The sequence below is a fragment of the Microcaecilia unicolor genome, chromosome 2 (assembly GCF_901765095.1).
Source record: "Microcaecilia unicolor chromosome 2, aMicUni1.1, whole genome shotgun sequence".
In the NCBI taxonomy this organism is placed as follows: domain Eukaryota; kingdom Metazoa; phylum Chordata; class Amphibia; order Gymnophiona; family Siphonopidae; genus Microcaecilia; species Microcaecilia unicolor.
The window spans coordinates 604,888,808-604,907,484 of NC_044032.1; the positions used below are offsets into that span (position 1 = coordinate 604,888,808).

An 18,677-nucleotide genomic window follows, 5' to 3' on the forward strand; every position below is an offset into this window, starting at 1 on the left:
CTCAGACCAACCACAAGCTGCCTCTGTTCTGTTCCAGACTTCAGACACACGGCAGGCTAGCGTCAGATGCCTTTCTCCTTCATTGGGGGACCGGCCTCCTGTATGCTTATCCTCCCATACCTTTGGTGGGGAAGACCTTACTGAAGCTCAAGCAAGACCGCGGCACCATGATTCTGATAGCGCCCTTTTGGCCCCGTCAGATCTGGTTCCCTCTTCTTCTGGAGTTGTCCTCAGAAGAACCGTGGAGATTGGAGTGTTTTCCGACTCTCATTTCGCAGAACGACGGAGCGTTGCTGCACCCCAACCTTCAATCCCTGGCTCTCACGGCCTGGATGTTGAGGGCGTAGACTTCGCTGCGTTGGGTCTGTCTGAGGGTGTCTCCCGGGTCTTGCTTGCCTCTAGGAAGGATTCCACTAAAAAGAGTTACTTTTTCAAGTGGAGGAGGTTTGTCGTTTGGTGTGAGAGCAAGGCCCTAGAACCTCGTTCTTGCCCTGCACAGAACCTGCTTGAATACCTTCTGCACTTATCAGAGTCTGGCCTCAAGACCAACTCAGTAAGGAATCACCTTAGTGCGATTAGTACTTACCATTATCGTGTGGAAGGTAAAGCCATCTCTGGAGAGCCTTTAGTCGTTCGATTCATGAGAGGCTTGCTTTTGTCAAAGCCCCCTATCAAGCCTCCTACTGTGTCATGGGATCTCAACGTCGTCCTCACCCAGCTGATGAAACCTCCTTTTGAGCCACTGAATACCTGCCATCTGAAGTACTTGACCTGGAAGGTCATTTTCTTGGTGGCAGTTACTTCAGCTCGTAGGGTCAGTGAGCTTCAAGCCCTAGTAGCTCATGCTCCATATACCAAATTTCATCACAACAGAGTAGTGCTCCGCACCCACCCAAAGTTCCTGCCGAAGGTGGTGTCGGAGTTCCATCTTAAACAGTCAATTGTCTTGCCAACATTCTTCCCCAGGCCGCATACCCGCCCTGCTGAACGTCAGTTGCACACATTGGACTGCAAGAGAGCATTGGCCTTCTACTTGGAGCGGACACAGCCCAACAGACAGTCCGCCCAATTGTTTATTTCTTTCGACCCTAACAGGCTAGGGGTCGCTGTCGGGAAACGCACCATCTCTAATTGGCTAGCAGATTGCATTTCCTTCACTTACGCCCAGGCTGGGCTGACTCTTGAGGGTCATGTCACGGCTCATAGTGTTAGAGCCATGGCAGCGTCAGTGGCCCACTTGAAGTCAGCCACTATTGAAGAGATTTGCAAGGCTGCGACGTGGTCATCTGTCCACACATTCACATCACATTACTGCCTCCAGCAGGATACCCGACGCGACAGTCGGTTCGGGCAGTCGGTGCTGCAGAATCTGTTTGGGGTGTAAATCCAACTCCACCCTCCAGGACCCGAATTTATTCTGGTCAGGCTGCACTCTTAGTTGTTCTTCGTAGGTCAATTTCTGTTGTTTCCTCGCCGTTGCGAGGTTCCATTGACCTGGGTTCTTGTTTTGAGTGAGCCTGAGAGCTAGGGATACCCCAGTCGTGAGAACAAGCAGCCTGCTTGTCCTCGGAGAAAGGGTATGATACATACCTGTAGCAGGTGTTCTCCGAGGACAGCAGGCTGATTGTTCTCACCTACCCTCCCTCCTCCCCTTTGGAGTTGTGTGTTTCATCTTTTGCTAGTCATTCAACTGGCGGGAGCGGTCGCGCACGGGCGGGAAGACGGCCGCGCATGCGCGGTGGGCGTGCCCTGCGTGCCGACCGTCCCGCGAAGCTTCTTTCCGGTTGGTGGGGGCTGCCGCGGACGTCACCCAGTCGTGAGAACAATCAGCCTGCTGTCCTCGGAGAACACCTGCTACAGGTATGTATCATACCCTGACTGTGCACTGGGGGTGGGAGACAAATGCTATGCAGCATGGTTAATTATTAGCCACAATAAAAAAATTTTTTTAATCATGACTAATAAATAACATGTTAATCGAGATTAACATGCAGCCCTAGTTTTTTAACATTGAGGTTGAATATTGACTCATTATTAAAAATATTTTCTTTCCCCTGCATCATTTTTAACAAATTTGATGATGCTTAAAGGACTCTTTCTAGTTTTTTATTGCCATTTTAGCTTCCTGTGACCTTTCATGTAAATCTCATTAAATATGTTTAAGGATGGCTATGTGTTTTTATAGCATGAAGAATATACTGTGTAACAAAATGCTAAATCCTTAGGGGACAGACAGGGTGGTGGTTGGAACCAGGTTTATTTATTACATTTGTACCCCACATTTTCCCACCTATTTGCAGGGTGAGAGGTTGTATAAATAATCTAGGGTTGGGTGACTCTGATGTTCATTTCAGGATGAGGTTATGCTCAGCTACCGAACAGGTAGAGAACAGCAGCACAAACTGGAAGGGCCAGTTGGCCTTTTATCTGGCGTTTCCTGGGTGAGTGCTGCCAGTCCAGCAATATTATTACAGTAAAGACAATACTACTACTACTACTATTTAGCATTTCTATAGCGCTACAAGGCATACGCAGCGCTGCACAAACATAGAAGAAAGACAGTCCCTGCTCAAAGAGCTTACAATCTAATAGACAAAAAATAAATAAAGTAAGCAAATCAAATCAATTAATGTGAACGGGAAGGAAGAGAGGAGGGTAGGTGGAGGCGAGTGGTTACGAGTCAAAAGCAATGTTAAAGAGGTGGGCTTTCAGTCTAGATTTAAAGGTGGCCAAGGATGGGGCAAGACGTAGGGGCTCAGGAAGTTTATTCCAGGCGTAGGGTGCAGCGAGACAGAAGACGTGAAGTCTGGAGTTGGCAGTAGTGGAGAAGGGAACAGATAAGGATTTATCCATGGAGCGGAGTGCACGGGAAGGGGTGTAGGGAAGGACGAGTGTGGATAGATACTGGGGAGCAGAAGAATGAGTACATTTATAGGTTAGTAGAAGAAGTTTGAACAGGATGCGAAAATGGATAGGGAGTCAGTGAAGCGACTTGAGGAGAGGGGTAGTATGAGTAAAGCGACCATGGCGGAAGATGAGACGGGCAGCAGAGTTTTGAACCGACTGGAGAGGAGAGAGGTGACTAAGTGGGAGGCCAGCAAGAAGCAGATTGCAGTAGTCTAGACGAGAGGTGACAAGGGTGTGGATGAGGGTTTTGGTAGAGTGCTCGGAAAGAAAGGGGTGGATTTTACGGATGTTGTAAAGAAAGAAACGACAGGTCTTGGCGGTCTGCTGGATATGAGCAGAGAAGGAGAGAGAAGAGTCAAAGATGACCCCAAGGTTTCGAGCTGAGGAGACAGGGAGAATGAGAGAGCCATCAACAGAAATAGAAAACGGGGGGAGCGGGGAGGTGGGTTGGGGGGGGAAAATGAGAAGCTCGGTTTTGGTCATATTTAATTTCAGGTGGCGTTGAGACATCCAGGCAGCAATGTCAGACAAGCACGCTGAAACTTTGGTTTGGATGCAAGGTGAGATATCAGGGGTAGAAAGGTAGATTTGGGAATCATCAGCATAGAGATGGTAGGAAAAGCCATGGGATGAGATTAATGAACCAAGGGAAGAAGTGTAGATAGAAAAGACAATAAGTCAGCCCTGTGAATTGTCTCTGCATAGTCCTACCAATTCTGTCAACTAGAGTTCAATTTTTATTGCACAGAGTTGTTTGTAATAAAATAGCAACACGGGCATTTCTTCAGTGATAAGTCAGTGGGCTTGGGTATATCATCATTAGAATACAGAATGTAGTGTTTTTCTGTTTCAGATTGTTAATTTTAGGCTCACTTAATTTTATCTTTTTCGAAGCAGAATTGCAAAAATCCCAATAATTCATCTTAGTATTCTCTTGATTAAGTACTTGTGTATTTGTACAGGTATGTGGAGAGTTCTAAAGATGTGACGGGAGATGACAATATATCAAAACTGAATCCAATTGCATTAAGCTGCAACCTCAACATTGCAGCTTGTAAGCTGAAGCAGTCAGACTGGCGAGCAGCCATTGAAAGCTGCACAGAGGTATGTTGAAATGCTTAGAGCCTGATGTAAGTATTTTGCAAGAAAACACACTTACTGCTGCAGGAAATTAGGCTAGTGAATATTTTCACAACTTGGAAATGGACTAAAGTCTGGCTTTTGATGCACTCAGGGAATTGGGAAGATATGGGTGATTGAGGGGGGGCTTATAGTTATTGTGGGTAGGATGTGATTGAAGAGATATATATTGTATTACTGCTGATTTAATCATAAGTTACTTTGAGCCGTACAGTCTTAGCAGCTGACATTTAATGAAATGGTTCCTTTAGCCCACGGATTCCATTTTACTGCAACACAAGGAAAGATGAGAGAAAACAAAATCTACTGCATCGGTTTTTAAATGACAGATTCTGTGCAAAAAGTGTTTGTCACACCATAATGTAGTTCAGATAATAACAGAACCTGTCTCATTTTTTGATTTTCACTGGATAAGTTTTAATCAAAAAAGGCTTTGGGCCCTGTTTACTAAGCCGTACGCTAAAAATTAGCACACGCTAATGCTAGACTTATCCATATATTCCTATGGGTGTCTTTAGCGTTAGCGTACGCTAAAATGTTAGTGCACCTACAGTACGGCTTAGTAAACAGGGCCCTTTATTTTGGAAGGTTTGGTATAACAGAGTTGAAATTCTCATTCCTGTCAATCTGCCAAAGTTCTGAAAAATCAGTTTTTGAACTAGACAACAAAAATTACAATAATTCCTATTGATGACATTTAAACCCCACATTTTCCCGCACAATTTTGAATTCAAAATGGCTAATAAGCTACAAGGAGACATTACAAAATATTAAATAAAAATCACATACATATCAAAGGAAAGAATCATAAATACAGATATAATGGGGGAGGGGAGGGAACTAGGCACCAGCATCAATTAACAGAAATGTTTTTGAAAAAGAAGGATTTCAAAAACAAGTGATCATACTGCGATCTAATGGATGTTGGCAAGGAATTTCACCACTTTGTACCTTGGTAAAAAAAAAAAAATAGTAGTAGAATAAATTAACTTGTAGACTACTTTCTTACAGGTAGGAAGATGAAGACGCAGGTAGTCTCTCACACCAAAGGCTGCATTGCGAGAAGGCAAAGTAACAAGGGGCAACATATAATCAGAGACAGTACCATATAAAGTCTGAAATATGAGAGCACAGAGCTGGAAAACAACCCTGGCCTTACTAGGAAGCCAGTGCAATCATATCAGCAGCGAAGTAGCCCTTCCAAAGCGTAACACATGCAGGACCAACCTGGCCGTGGTGTTCTGGGCCATTTGAAGCTTCCTTAAAACACATGCTTTGCAACCAGCGTAGATAGAATTACGATAATCAAATTGGGACTAGAGACTGGACAAGGAGCCTGAATAATATCTATTGAAAAACAGGGCCTAATTCGCTTCAGCTTCCAGAGTACCTTAAAAGGTTTACTCCCCTGTTTACCAAGCCGCACGGCAATGCTGACAGGGCCCATTCAGAGTGAATCGGCTGTGTTGGCATTAGTGCACTGGCAGGCACGAGTGCGGCTTAGTAAACAGGGGGGTTAGTGACTATGGAGAACACCTGAGATTCAAGGGTTAAGCACCGATTAACAACCCCTAATATTTTAAGATTGGTTTCCAAGGGCTAAGTAATGCAGTCAGTGCTAAAATTGCTGCAGGGATCAGTCAAATGGACTGGTTAATACCAAAAATGTAGTCTTATCCCGTTTAATTTTAGCCTAAATTCAGAGGACCAGGAATCCATTACATCAAGGCCTGATTTAATTTTATGGAGAAGTCCACGGATTCCACCTGGAAAGGGGATGTAAATAGTGACATCAGCGATCCTGTCTCCCCTATGCTGGAACTTTTAGCTCTCCTGAGCATGAGAAGCAGTTCTGAGCCTCCCATGGGTCCTATTCTCTCGTCAGTGTTTTACTTCTATGCAGACTTGCCATATTCTACTGTCCTCATGGAAAGCTCCCCCAACAACAAACCCTTCAAAGGCAAAAACCCAGATGGGTTGTTCAAAAGGTACCAGTGGGTGCAGGGAGCAAAAATCCTGACCCTTTCACTCCCTTTTCCCTGGGACCCAGAACTGGTACTGGCCATAGTAACTGAACTAGCAGTACAAGCATTATAGTCTTCAGTCTGCCAATAAATGAAGCAGAAAAGGTAAGGAACATAACAGGTCCTCTACACAATTTACGCTTTCTTTCTCACTGTCTTGGGAGAGCTCCATAGACACTGGGGAAAGAGGAGCAGGAAAAGAAAAGCCAAAAACGTAAGCATTATCAAAATGAAGCACAGCCCCCACGAGCTGCTAGGAGTACTGAAAGACTAATGACCAAGATACAGGGAAGCATGCTAAACTCCATGCTCCTCATAAGATGACCAGAGGTGCCATGCCCACTTGCCAGTCACTGCTCATTCAGCCAACAATAGTACTAAATCAGTACTCGAGCTTACGCATCAACTTTTGCAACAGAACACAGCATTCCATTCATAACGGATTATAAGAGAAGAAACATCTCAATCAGATGGAATTACAAAACAGCATCCTTAAAAGTAATACAGTCCAAAAATTAAACTGAACCTATATTTGAAAACAGAAAAGCCTTCAGCTGTTTTCTACATAAAAAGTAAGATAAAATGATCTAATCTGGTGAGGAATACCATTCCAAATTTTTCTGCTAAACATTGAAAAATGTTGCTTAAATAGCTCTTAAGCTTAACACCTTGGGGATTTTTAATTATGTAAAATATTTTCAATATATGAAAGTTAAACTGAGTAAATTAGCCCTTGCTATAACCCCAACATAAGCTGCAACATTCAATATATCAGGTATTTCATCCTTGCCCAACTCTGAAAATATTTTATATGAAAGACAAATTGATAATTTCCAACTGTTCCACACTCACGTTTGTGTCCATTCAATTTTCTAAATGCAAATTTAAGTGTGATCTTCTCAAAGACAACCTTAGTGAAAGATACATCTTGCCATCACTTTGCTCCCTCAGGGGTCCTTTTTACCAAATGGAGGTAAAAGGTGGCCCACAGTGGCGTTGGCACATAGGATTGCCGCATGCCAAGGTCACCTTTTACTGCCACAGATTAAAGGTACTTTTCGTTAAAGGCCAGTAAATGGCCATTTGCTGAGAGAGCCCTTACCACCTCCTATTCAGGAGCCGGTGAGGGCTCCAGTGCTAGAAAATACAAAAAATGTTTCTAGCGCCAGAAACAGCACGCACCAGAAGTTGGAAGTACCATTAAGCTCCTGAGCGAACCCGGCGGTAGGGCTACTGCTGGGTTTATACACAGGAAATTGGCCCTACCACCGGGTAGTAAAAGGGCCCCTAAATGTCTATATCTGACCTCGGCCTTGGTTTCGCCCATTTACCAGGCTTTTTCAGGAAAAATGACTGTAAAAAAAAAAAATAATGATAACATAAGGTGTAAATTACTTGATTTAACATGCCCTTTTTTTAAAAGTTACTTCAGACCTAGCCCGTCTCCACCATGCTCCACAAAATGACAACCAACCTAAAGATGACTATGCATGCACGTTCCATCTGATGTTATTTTGCATCACTGAGAGGGGGCTAATACATTCCACTCAGTATCTTGTTTCAAACATTTTGGACTCCCATTGAAAAATGAACTGTTTAATGCCGCAATACTCATTTGAGATAAAGCCTCTCCCCAAATTAAGTCTCATTTCTATTATAACTCTGCCACCACGTAAAGCACCTGCTGCCAATGTGATACTAAAGGTGTGTGTTTCTTTACACACACCTTTAGTGTGAAATTGCAGAACAATGCTCAATTATACGTTACATTAACTGGACATGTTTTCCAATTAGAGCTGTACTGAATAACATATTTTACTATTCAGCCGAATACGAATAATGAAAAAGATTCGGCTGAATATACCAAATACAAATAATGGACACTGAGCTTTAACATAACAAAGAATGAGGTGTTTATTTCAGTAGGATTTAGCCCAGTAGAGCCCCGGATAATTTGTATTTGAATTTAAATCACTATTTCGCCAACTACGAATAACGCATAAGTACATAAGTATTGCCATACTGGGAAAGACCAAAGGTCCATCGAGCCCAGCATCCTGTTTCCAACAGTGGCCAATCCAGGTCACAAATACCCGGCAAGATCCCAAAAATGTACAAAACATTTTATACTGCTTATCCCAGAAATCGTGGATTTTCCCCAAGTCCATTTAATAACTGTCTATGGACTTTTCCTTTAGGAAGCCGTCCAAACCTTTTTGAAACTCCGCTAAGCTAACTGCCTTTTCCACATTCTCTGGCAACAAATTCCAGAGTTTAATTACACATTGAGTGAAGAAACATTTTCTCCGATTCATTTTAAATTTACTACATTGTAGCTTCATCACATGCCCCCTAGTCCTAGTATTTTTGGAAAGTGTGAACAGACGCTTCACATCTACCCGTTCAACTCCACTCATTATTTTATAGACCTCTATCATATCTCCCCTCAGCCGCCTTTTCTCCAAGCTGAAGAGCCCTAGCTGCTTTAGCCTTTCCTCATAGGGAAGCCATCCCCTCCCCTTTATCATTTTTGTCACCCTTCTCTGCACCTTTTCTAATTCTACTGTATCTTTTTTGAGATGCGGCGACCAGAATTGAACACAATATTTGAGGTGCGGTCGCACCATGGAGCGATACAAAGGCATTATAACATTCTCATTTTTGTTTTCCATTCCTTTCCTAATAATACCTAACATTCTATTTGCTTTCTTAGCCGCAGCAGCACACTGAGCAGAAGGTTTCAACGTATCATTGACTACGACACCTAGATTCCTTTCTTGGTCCGTGACTCCTAACATGGAATCTTGCATGAACCTTGCATGACGCAGTTGAAGCTGAATCAAATATGAATATTTGGTATTGCCCAATATACACTTTTTTTTTTTAAACATCATAGCATAGGTTTACTCTTGAGGATGCACAATATATTCTTCATGAAGGCCTTTTACTAAATGCTAAGAAGCTTTAAGTAAAAGGGTCCCAGAATCCAATACACTCATTTTCTGCTGAATTACACTGAACAAGTGTACTAAAAAAAAGCTATTCATTGAAAAACAAATCATGGTATTTCCATAACTTCTGGATGATCTCATTAACCTCTCCCAATAATGCAGTACAATTTGATGACTGCTTGTGATAAATATAGTAATATACAAATTAAGTCATGAATCAGATTGTGTGTGTCACAAATCCAATATTACCTCTCTTACATGTGCTGCATGTTTAACAGTACACTGGTTACAGTTTTTGGATACAATTAGGAACTTAGCACTACACCTTCTCTATTGCCTGGTATTACTCCTGCGCAGACAGACAATTGTATCATGAACCTATTGTGTCCTTTCAATTTTGGATTCAGAACCTGTCCTAGGCTCTGACATTTTCTATTGGAGTGTTCTAGATCCAGATTTTGTTCCACTTGAGTCCTCTTTTGAAAAAGAATGAATACTTTGCAGAGAAGTAGGCCCTATATATGGATCTTTTCCCTGAGGTTTGTGCAGTCTGGTTAAAAAAAAAAAAAGAACTAAAACTACACTCTATCTTTTGGCTTTGAAGTTTATAGAAGCTTCAAAGACTATAGAGATGGTCCCTGTTAGTGGCTGCCTTAAAGATCAACAACATTAAGATGTGACCTGTTTCCAAAGACATGTAAAATACTGAAACCAGGTCCAATCAATTCTCTCACTCTTCAGCGGTAGACAAGCCAGCAAGGAAAAAGGTGCAGGGAGATCTTTGAATGGGCTGTGTTGGCAGTGCCGCATGGCTTTTTTAAACACGGTGGTACATTTTGATAGTATGACTATTAGACTGGCATCTCATTACACTTTTTTGGGGGGGGGATGTCGCAAAATTGTCATAACATTCAAGTAAAAAAAAAAATTCCACTTATCTACAGATGAAATGTGCGATGCTATTTCCAAGCACACTTATCAGTTTGAAGCGGTCAGGAACCACATGTATCTAACAGCTACAAAACTTATTATAAAAGATAGAATTGAAAATCATTTAGAAATTGGGCACTTTGACTCACATTGCCACAGTAATGATTCATGTACCTCGGTCAGCTCAGATATGGCCTTACTGTTCTCCATACACTTTCAGGCTCATTTTCGAAAGAGAAGGATGCCCGTCTTTCGACACAAATCGGAAGATGGGCATCCTTCTCACAGGGTCGCCCAAATCAGCATACTCGAAAGCCGATTTTGGGCGTCCCCAACTGCTTTCTGTTGCGGGGACGACCAACATTCACAGGGGCATGGCGGAGGTGTAGCGAAGGCAGGACTTGGGTGTGCCTAACACATGGATGTCCTCAACCCATAATGGAAAAAAAAGGGCATCCCTCATGAGTACTTGGACGACTACCTGGTCCTGCTTTTCTTACAACCAAGCCACAAAAAGGTGCCCGAACTGACCAGATGACCATGGGAGAGAATCGGGGATCACTTAACTCTCCCAGTGGTCACTAACCCCCTCCCACCGTCAAAAAACATCTTTAAAAATATTTTGTGCCAGCTTCAAATGTCATACTCAGGTCCATCACAGCAGTATAAAGGTCCCTGGAGCAGTTTTAGTGGGTGCAGTGTGCAGGTGGACCTAGGCCTTCTCTCCCCCCCACCTGTTACACTTGTGGTGGTAAATGTGAGCCCGCCAAAACCCACTGTACCCACATGTAGGTGCCCCCCTTCACCTGTAAGGGCTATGGTAGTGATGTACAGTTGTGGGTAGTGGATTTTGGGGGCTCAGCATACAAAGTAAAGGAGCTATGTACCTGGGAGCAATTTATGAAGTCCACTGCAGTGCCCCCTAGGGTGCCCCGGCATGTCAGAGGGACCAGTGCACTACGAATGCTGGCTCCTCCCATGACCAAAAGGGCTTGCATTTGGTCTTTTCTGAGATGGGCATCCTCGGTTTCCATTATCGCCGAAAATCAGAAATGATCAAGTCTAGGGATGACCATTTCTAAGGATGACCTAAATGTCAAGATTTGGGCCTCCCTGACCTTATTATCGAAACGAAAGATGTCCATCTTGTTTCGATAATAGCTCCCTTACTTTGTTTTGCGTTGACGTCCTCAGCAAAACTTGGGTGTCCCTTTTGATTATGATCCTCTTTCTTTTCCTTCTATGGGGAATCTAACGATTTCACGTGATCAAACTTTGTGTTCTGTAAACGCTGACATTTCTATTTTCTCTAAACATAATAAAAATTTAATTAAAATTCAAAAACATTACTGAAATAAGCAAAGAGGCCCTAAGACTAATAAAGAAATCACAGGTTAGTACAGAATACTTGAAATGATTGTATGCCATTCAGGCCATTCTGTTGTACTGCTTATAATTCATATATCCAAAACTGTTCTCTCATGGTTACTTTAGCTTTTCTGTCCCTCCCAATTTGGACATATGTTCTATGGGAAAATGTGTGATTACACTATGTTCTGTGTTGGATCATGATGACAGCCTACCATGAGGTGTCAAATCGGAGCTATATAAGCTACTGTACTTTGTCTGCTTTATTGGACACCATTGGTAAATCAGGTACCTGGTCTTTGCTTCATGCATGTACAGTGCATTATTGCTTGGAGTATTTACAGTAACAGTACAGTTGATCAAGCAGTGCTGCCCAGTCTGTGTGGCTGATATTACAACTCTTGCACATTTTTCATATGCAGGCTGCTCCAGAAGAATAGCCAATACATAAAAACATGAGCAGCCCCAAGTGTGGGAGTAGTTTGTGTGTGTGCCTGACTCTATATTGCTTCTGAACAAGAATATAAGCATTGCTATACTGGGACAGACCGAAAGTCCATTAAGCCCAGTATCCTGTTTCCAACAGTGGCCAATGCAGGTCACAAGTACCTGGCAAGATCCCAAAAGAGTAAAACCAATTTTATTCTGCGTATCCTAGAAATAAGCAATGGATTTTCCCCGAAGTCCATCTTAATAATGGCTTATGGACTTTTCTTTTAGGGGGTCTTTTACTAATGCTTAGGTTGAGTTATCTGCAGCAGGGCCCATAAGAATAATGTGAGCTAAGCTTTAGTAAAAGACCTAAGCGTGTTAGGACCTAATGCAGCTTAGTAAAAGGGCCCCTTTGCAAAGTATCCAAAACTTTTTTTTAAACCCTGCTATGCTAAGCTTTTACCACACTCTGTGGCAACAAATTTCAGAGTTTACTTACATACTGAATGAAGAAATATTTTCTCAAATGTTTTAAATTTACTTAGTACCTTCATTGCACGCCCCCTAGTTCTTGTATTTTTGGAAAGAGTAAACAAGCAATTCACATCTACTTGTTCCACTCCACTCTATTTTACAGACCTCTATCATATCTCCCCTCAGCCATCTCTTCTCAAAGTTGAAGAATCCATGCCTTTTTAGCCTTTCCTCATAGGGAAGTCAGCCTATTCCTTTTATCATTTTTTTCACCCTTTACCTTTTTTAATTCCACTGTATCTCTTTTGAGATGCGGTAACTAGAATTGCACATAGTATTCAAGGTGCGGTCGCATCGTGGAGCAATACAAAGGCATTCTTCTACTCATTTTTGTTTTCCTTTCCTAATGAAAAGGCATTGTGGCTTACTTGTAACTGCTGTTTTCCATAGACAGGATTGATAAGGCATACAATTCCTACTACCATCCTGGGAATTTGAATTCATTCTTGAGCTGAGAAGACTACGTTCTGTGGGAAGGGCCATGCATGCTCAGAACTTTATACCAAATCTTGGCAGCGTGCAGTGATGTCACTCATGTTGTGTGCCTAATCAATCCCATTGTCCACAGAAAACATCTGTTATGGGTGGGCAACGTGCTAAAGTCAGGTTATAGTATTTCAGTGTACCTCAGAGCATATAATGGTTGGCGTCAGTTAAAATATATATATATATTTTTTTTCCAGGCTCTTGAACTTGATCCATCAAACACCAAAGCGCTTTACAGACGGGCTCAGGGCTGGCAGGGTTTGAAAGATTATGACCAAGCTTTGGTAATTATTTTTTAAATTATTTGTTAACTTAGCAATTTTAACTGATGCTTTTAATGTTTCATTTCTATATTTTTTTTATTTAAAGGAGGACCTAAAGAAGGCTCATGAAATAGCACCAGAAGACAAAGGTATGTCTGTATGAGTTGTGATGCCTCCTTGCATCCACTGCCATCCTTGTTAGGAGTGCTGAATTTGTCTAGACATAAGATATTTTTCTATGGTGCCATCAGGAACAGCTGTGTTCTGTAAATATGGAATCATTTCTATTACATTTGTATGAAGAGGGCAGGACTCTTTTTCCAGGGCATTGCTGGCAGCCGTAGGTAGCCTAAGCTTTTGCACAGCAGGGCTTAAGGCGGGATTTGACCAATTTCTTTCAAGCTAAGGAGCTTAGCCCTCCAAACTCCCACTGTACCAATGTAAGAGGTATCTTCTTGGAGGTTTGCTGTGGTTCCTTTAGAGCCCAACTTAAGATTGCTTTTCCATGGGAAAAGGAAGCAAAACAGGCTCTATGCCACTGTATAGCACTAGCAGAAACCAGCAGCATCCCTGTCCACATGATAGCTGTTTCAGATGCTGTTTCTTTCCTTTACTTACCAGCAGTGGCATAGGTGTCCATCTGTTGTCTTCTCTCATGGCTCCTCCATCCTTCATGTCTTCTTCCATGTTTTTTTATAATCCTTTAATCATCTCTTCCAGTCTCGCTGCTTGTTTCAAAGTCCATTCTGTCTTCCTTTCGCACTATTCCTACTGTTCTGACCTCCAGCATGTATGACAGGCTTTCTTCTTTTCCTGTAGTTTTTCTTCTTTTGACCTTTCCTCCTTCCTTCACCACATCTTTTCTCCACAACTAGTTTCACAGTGTAAAAGAAAATTATTTGCATTGAACATGTATGCTAATGTGCTGTTTTTTCTTTTACCCCCTTTTTTTCCCCCAGCTGTTGGTACAGAAATTCTTCGGGTCAAGCATAAGATGAAGGAGCAAAAAGCAAAAGAGAAAGCAGTTTATGCAAAAATGTTTGCATGAGCAGAAGTGGGCAGCTCTGTAAAACTAGTCCCACATTGACTGAGCATATGAAGTTTGTACACCTCCAGCTTTCAAAGGAATAGGGAAAATAGTTTCCAGCACTCGGTGGTATTAAGTAAAACCAGAAAGTGTATTGCTCATTATCCTCACCGTAGTCAGTGAATTCCCAGTTTCTACAATTTAACAACTGAATTTTCTTTCCCTCTACCTTACTTGAAAATAACTGTTAAAAGGGGACATTCTGGAAAAATTGTGTGTTGCTTATGTTTCTTAAACCCCCCCCCCCCCCAACATTCTTTGCATGAACTATGCAAAAAATACTTAATAGTTAAAATGCTTAACAGGTAGGTACTGAGTCCTAAGCTTTTTAACTATGAGTCCTATTACATTTGTTCTCTCTTGCATTTTAACTATTGAGTCCTAAGCTTTTTAACTATGCGTCCTATTACATTTGTTCTCTCTTGCATTTTAACTATTGAGTCCTATTACATTTGTTCTCTCTCACAATGTAAAACATTTTCTCAAAACAGCTATACACTGGAGCCAACACTATACTGCAGCAGTATTCATAAATATATTCCTGGTTTACACTGTTTATTTCAGTTTCCAACAGGACTGAAGTCAACATCTCATGCTCAATCTATAAATTGCTCTTATCTCAAAAATATTTCCAACCATCAGGCTAGAGAGTGTGTGTATTTAGTGTTCATTATTGTGATTAACAAAGTCTGTAGTAAACAAGCCCCATTGACAATGAGGCCTATAAACATGTTATTGCACCTTTCAACCCTAGCCCTTTTTCCCCCCAAAGTTTTGTTCCTTTGAGTGGGAAGGAATTTCTAAGACTGTTAATTCAGTAGAGAACAAATGATTTTTTTTTAATGCTGTAACATTTTAATGAGATTGAATTGATGTTAAAATTGCCACCCAAAATAAAACATTTAAAGAACTAAAAAATGTGCCAGCATGATTAAATTTAACATAACAAACTTTTTTAAAGCTATGAAAAATAACACAGCTCTTCCCTACCTTTACAAAAATTTAAATTTTACTTTAAATTTGCTGATCACTGAATCAGATTACCCAAAAACAAGGCTTTACTGCTGAGCATAAGGTCTGGTTTGGTGTAAAGATCCTTTCAGCATTACAAGCCTTGCTGAAAAAGTCTGGACAACATTATCCTAGAAGGCACATCCTGTAACAGAAGAAGAAGATTTACACCGGTTTCATGATATTCTGGACTGCTGCATCACACTGTAGCTCCAGAGGTCATGTGGATGAAGATCCCTGACGTTTTCTTCTGTATGATCCCAGGCTTCATACTACAGTTCACATGCCATTGTAAGCAGGACCCCCACCTCCTTCAGGTACAACCCAATTAATATTTTGACTTGGATCTTTAATATCGCAGGTCTTGCAGTGGACACAGTTTTGAGCATTGATCTGTAACCGTAAGCCTTCCCCACTTTCCAACGGCACATACTCATACACCCCTGCAACGAGAGAGGAACATCATGATTTCTTGCTAGTTTAGGATTTTAAATGCCCTATTGGATGAACACCAGCTATTGGGAATGGGAATAGGTTATATTCAAAGTGTTAATTAACAGACTCGTAACCCTCCTTCTACTTGCTTATAATTCAACTGTGCACCTTGATATCAAGATACACAGTATATTCAGTGCTAGAGCATATCTGGCCGAACCTGATTTAAATGTAAAGTACTGCAAGCAGCAGGGACTTTCTACCAAAAGAAAAGCAAAGGTCACACATTGCTATGTTCACTGTGCTCAGTTGTTGTGCACTTTAGACTACAGGAATATGGTATTAGTAACAGAAATAAGTGTTTAAACCTGGATATTAAAAAGGGGAACTTTTTTTTTTTTTTTAACATTTAAAATGCTGTTAGATCAAGGCTTTCCAAACCTGTACTGGGGATCTCAGGGCCTATCAGGTTTTCAGGATATCCACAAAGAATAAGGTCAGTTTGCATATAGTGTATTTCCAATCCCTGCACATTTAAAGGACCCCAGAATTGGTTTGGGAAGCTCTAAGCTAGATAGATGTCTGTCTTGGTCAAGTAACACCAACTAATAGCAGATGTAAAGTGTACTGTGACACAGCTTTCCCCCATTACCAAATTTTGGCTCATTCCATTACATTTTTGGAATGCTAATTTGCCCTCAGATAGACATCAACCCCTTATGTACAGTATGCTGTACTGAAAAGAATACAAACAACTGGATAGAGCTAAACTATGATAATAAGCAGGAATAAAGCTGGGATTTTTGTATACAGCTTTTCTCTCATGAAATATTTTTAGCCTTTACTGAAGAAGGTGTTCTTTGCTTAAACTCCTTAATAAATGCATTTTTACTACTACTGATACTTAACATTTCTAGAGCGCTACTAGGATTACGCAGCGCTGTACAAATTAACAAAGAAGGACGGTCCCTGCTTAAAGGAGCGTACAATCTAAAGCACGAAATGTCAAGTTGGGGCTTTCCTGAGTAGAGGTGTAGTGGTTAGGTGCCGAAGGCGACATTGAAGAGGTGGGCTTTGAGCAATGATTTGAAGTTGGGCAGGGAGGGGGCCTGGCGTATGGGCTCAGGGAGTTTGTTCCAAGCATGGGGTAAGGCGAGACAGAAAGGGTGGAGCCTGGAGTTGGCGGTAGTGGAGAAGGGTACTGAAAGGAGGGATTTGTCTTGAGAGCGGAGGTTACGGGTAGGAACGTAAGGAGAGATGAGGGTAGAGAGGTAAAGAGAGGCTGCAGATCAAGTGCATTTGTAGGTTAGTAGGAGAAGCTTGAACTGTATGCGGTATCTGATCGGAAGCCAGTGAAGTGACTTGAGGAGAGGGGTGATACGAGTATATCGGTCAAGGCGGAAGATAAGACGTGCAGCAGAGTTCTGAACGGACTGAAGGGGGGATAGATGGCTAAGTGGGAGGCCAGTGAAGAGTAGGTTGCAGTGGTCAAGGCGAGGGGTGATGAGAGTTCGGGTGGTGTGCTCAGAGAGGAAGGGGCAAATTTTGCTAATGTTGTAGAGGAAGAAGCGACAGGTCTTGGCTATCTGCTGGATATGTGCAGAGAAGGAAAGGGAGGAGTCGAAGATGACACCGAGGTTGCGGGCAGATGAGACGGGGACGATGATGGTGTTATCAACTGAGAGAGAGAGTGAAGGGAGAGGAGAAGTGGGCTTGGGTGGGAAGTCAATAAGTTCGGTCTTGGCCATGTTCAGTTTCAGGTGGCGGTTGGACATCCAGGCAGCAATGTCAGATAAAAATAAATGCATTTTTACTAGTAAGTTTAGCACTTGTGAAAGCTGAAGACTGGTTGCACTGGCAATTGAAATCATTCATGTATCCGTACAGTACAAAATGTGTCCAACTCTGGAATTTGGAGGAAGTGGGGAGAAACTCATTCTCTAGGCCCATGATAAACATTTTCAAACACTATTCTTCAGTGGAAGAAATTTTATAAAACAAGAAGTTTCCATATGAAGCTTAAACTTATACAAAGCCTACATTATAAGCCATACACACCAAGACCAAAGACACTAAACATGTACTCTTCTAGAAGAAAAGGGAATTATGATACAAACATATCAAAAAGCGAAGATACTTACCTGTAGCAAGCATCTCCGAGGACAGCAGGCTTTATGTTCTCATAAGTGGGTAACACAGCACCGTGTTGCCTGGAGCTTATGAAGCTTAACAGCTTTGTGGCGCACGAGACGCGTTCTACTGTGCATGTGTGGTTGCCTTCCCGCCCGCCACAAGACTGTGGTTACCACAGTTAAATACTATAGCATAAAAAAAGAAAAAACAGACAACTCCTAGGGGAGGTGGGAGGGTTTGTGAGAATATAAGGTCTAATGTCCTCGGAGAATACCTGCTACAGTTAAGTATCTTCACTGTCCAAGGAAAGCAGGCTATTAATTCTCAAAGTGGGGTATCCCTAGCATCCAGGCTCACCAAAAACAACAAATATTGGCCAATTGGGCCCCGCAATAGTGAGGACACAACTGAGATTAACCTGAAACTATATACAAACTGAGTGAGACTGCAGCCTGGAACAGAATAAAACGGACCTAGGGAGGTAGAGTTCTAGGCCCCAAACGTATTCTGCAACACTGCCTGAACTGTCACATCGGGTATCCTGCTCGAGGCAGTAATTTATTTATTGCATTTGTATCCCACATTTTCCCACCTCTTTGCAGGCTCAATGTGGCTTACAATATATCATGAATAGTGGAAATACATAAGAAAATATACATTTGGTGTTACAGAAAGATTTTGGGTAAAATGATAATAGTAGAACAATATTAGATTAACAATCAGATATTAAAGACAGTTCTGGGTGTATGTATAGGAGTTCATATTTGTTGTTCTTTGTGGTATATCTTGTTGAAGAGATGGGTCTTCAGAAGTTTGCGGAAATTAGTTAGTAATTAATTAGTAATGAGAAGTGAATGTGTAGACTGAGGACCACATCGCAGCCTTATAAATTTCTTCAATGGAGGCTGACCACAAATAGGCTACTGATGCAGCCATGGCTCTGACATTGTGAGCCTTGACATGACCCTCCAGGGTC

General features: G+C 41.9%; 2 protein-coding genes across 2 annotated transcripts in view; one reads left to right on the top strand and one right to left on the bottom strand.

The window, feature by feature from the left end:
* LOC115461631 (peptidyl-prolyl cis-trans isomerase D-like) overlaps window positions 1–14,358 on the top strand; it is a 76,857-nt gene extending 62,499 nt beyond the window's left edge. Inside the window, exons 7-10 of the mRNA XM_030191604.1 lie at window positions 3,870–4,011; window positions 12,970–13,056; window positions 13,142–13,184; window positions 13,995–14,358. Of these exons, the coding sequence (XP_030047464.1) occupies window positions 3,870–4,011; window positions 12,970–13,056; window positions 13,142–13,184; window positions 13,995–14,083 (361 nt within the window). The 3' untranslated portion in view covers window positions 14,084–14,358. The remainder of the gene's footprint in view (window positions 1–3,869; window positions 4,012–12,969; window positions 13,057–13,141; window positions 13,185–13,994) is intronic.
* Window positions 14,328–18,677, bottom strand: part of LOC115462215 (electron transfer flavoprotein-ubiquinone oxidoreductase, mitochondrial-like) — a 67,647-nt gene continuing 63,297 nt past the window's right edge. The window contains 1 exon segment of the mRNA XM_030192226.1: window positions 14,328–15,576. Coding sequence (XP_030048086.1) covers window positions 15,413–15,576 — 164 coding nt within the window. The 3' untranslated portion in view covers window positions 14,328–15,412.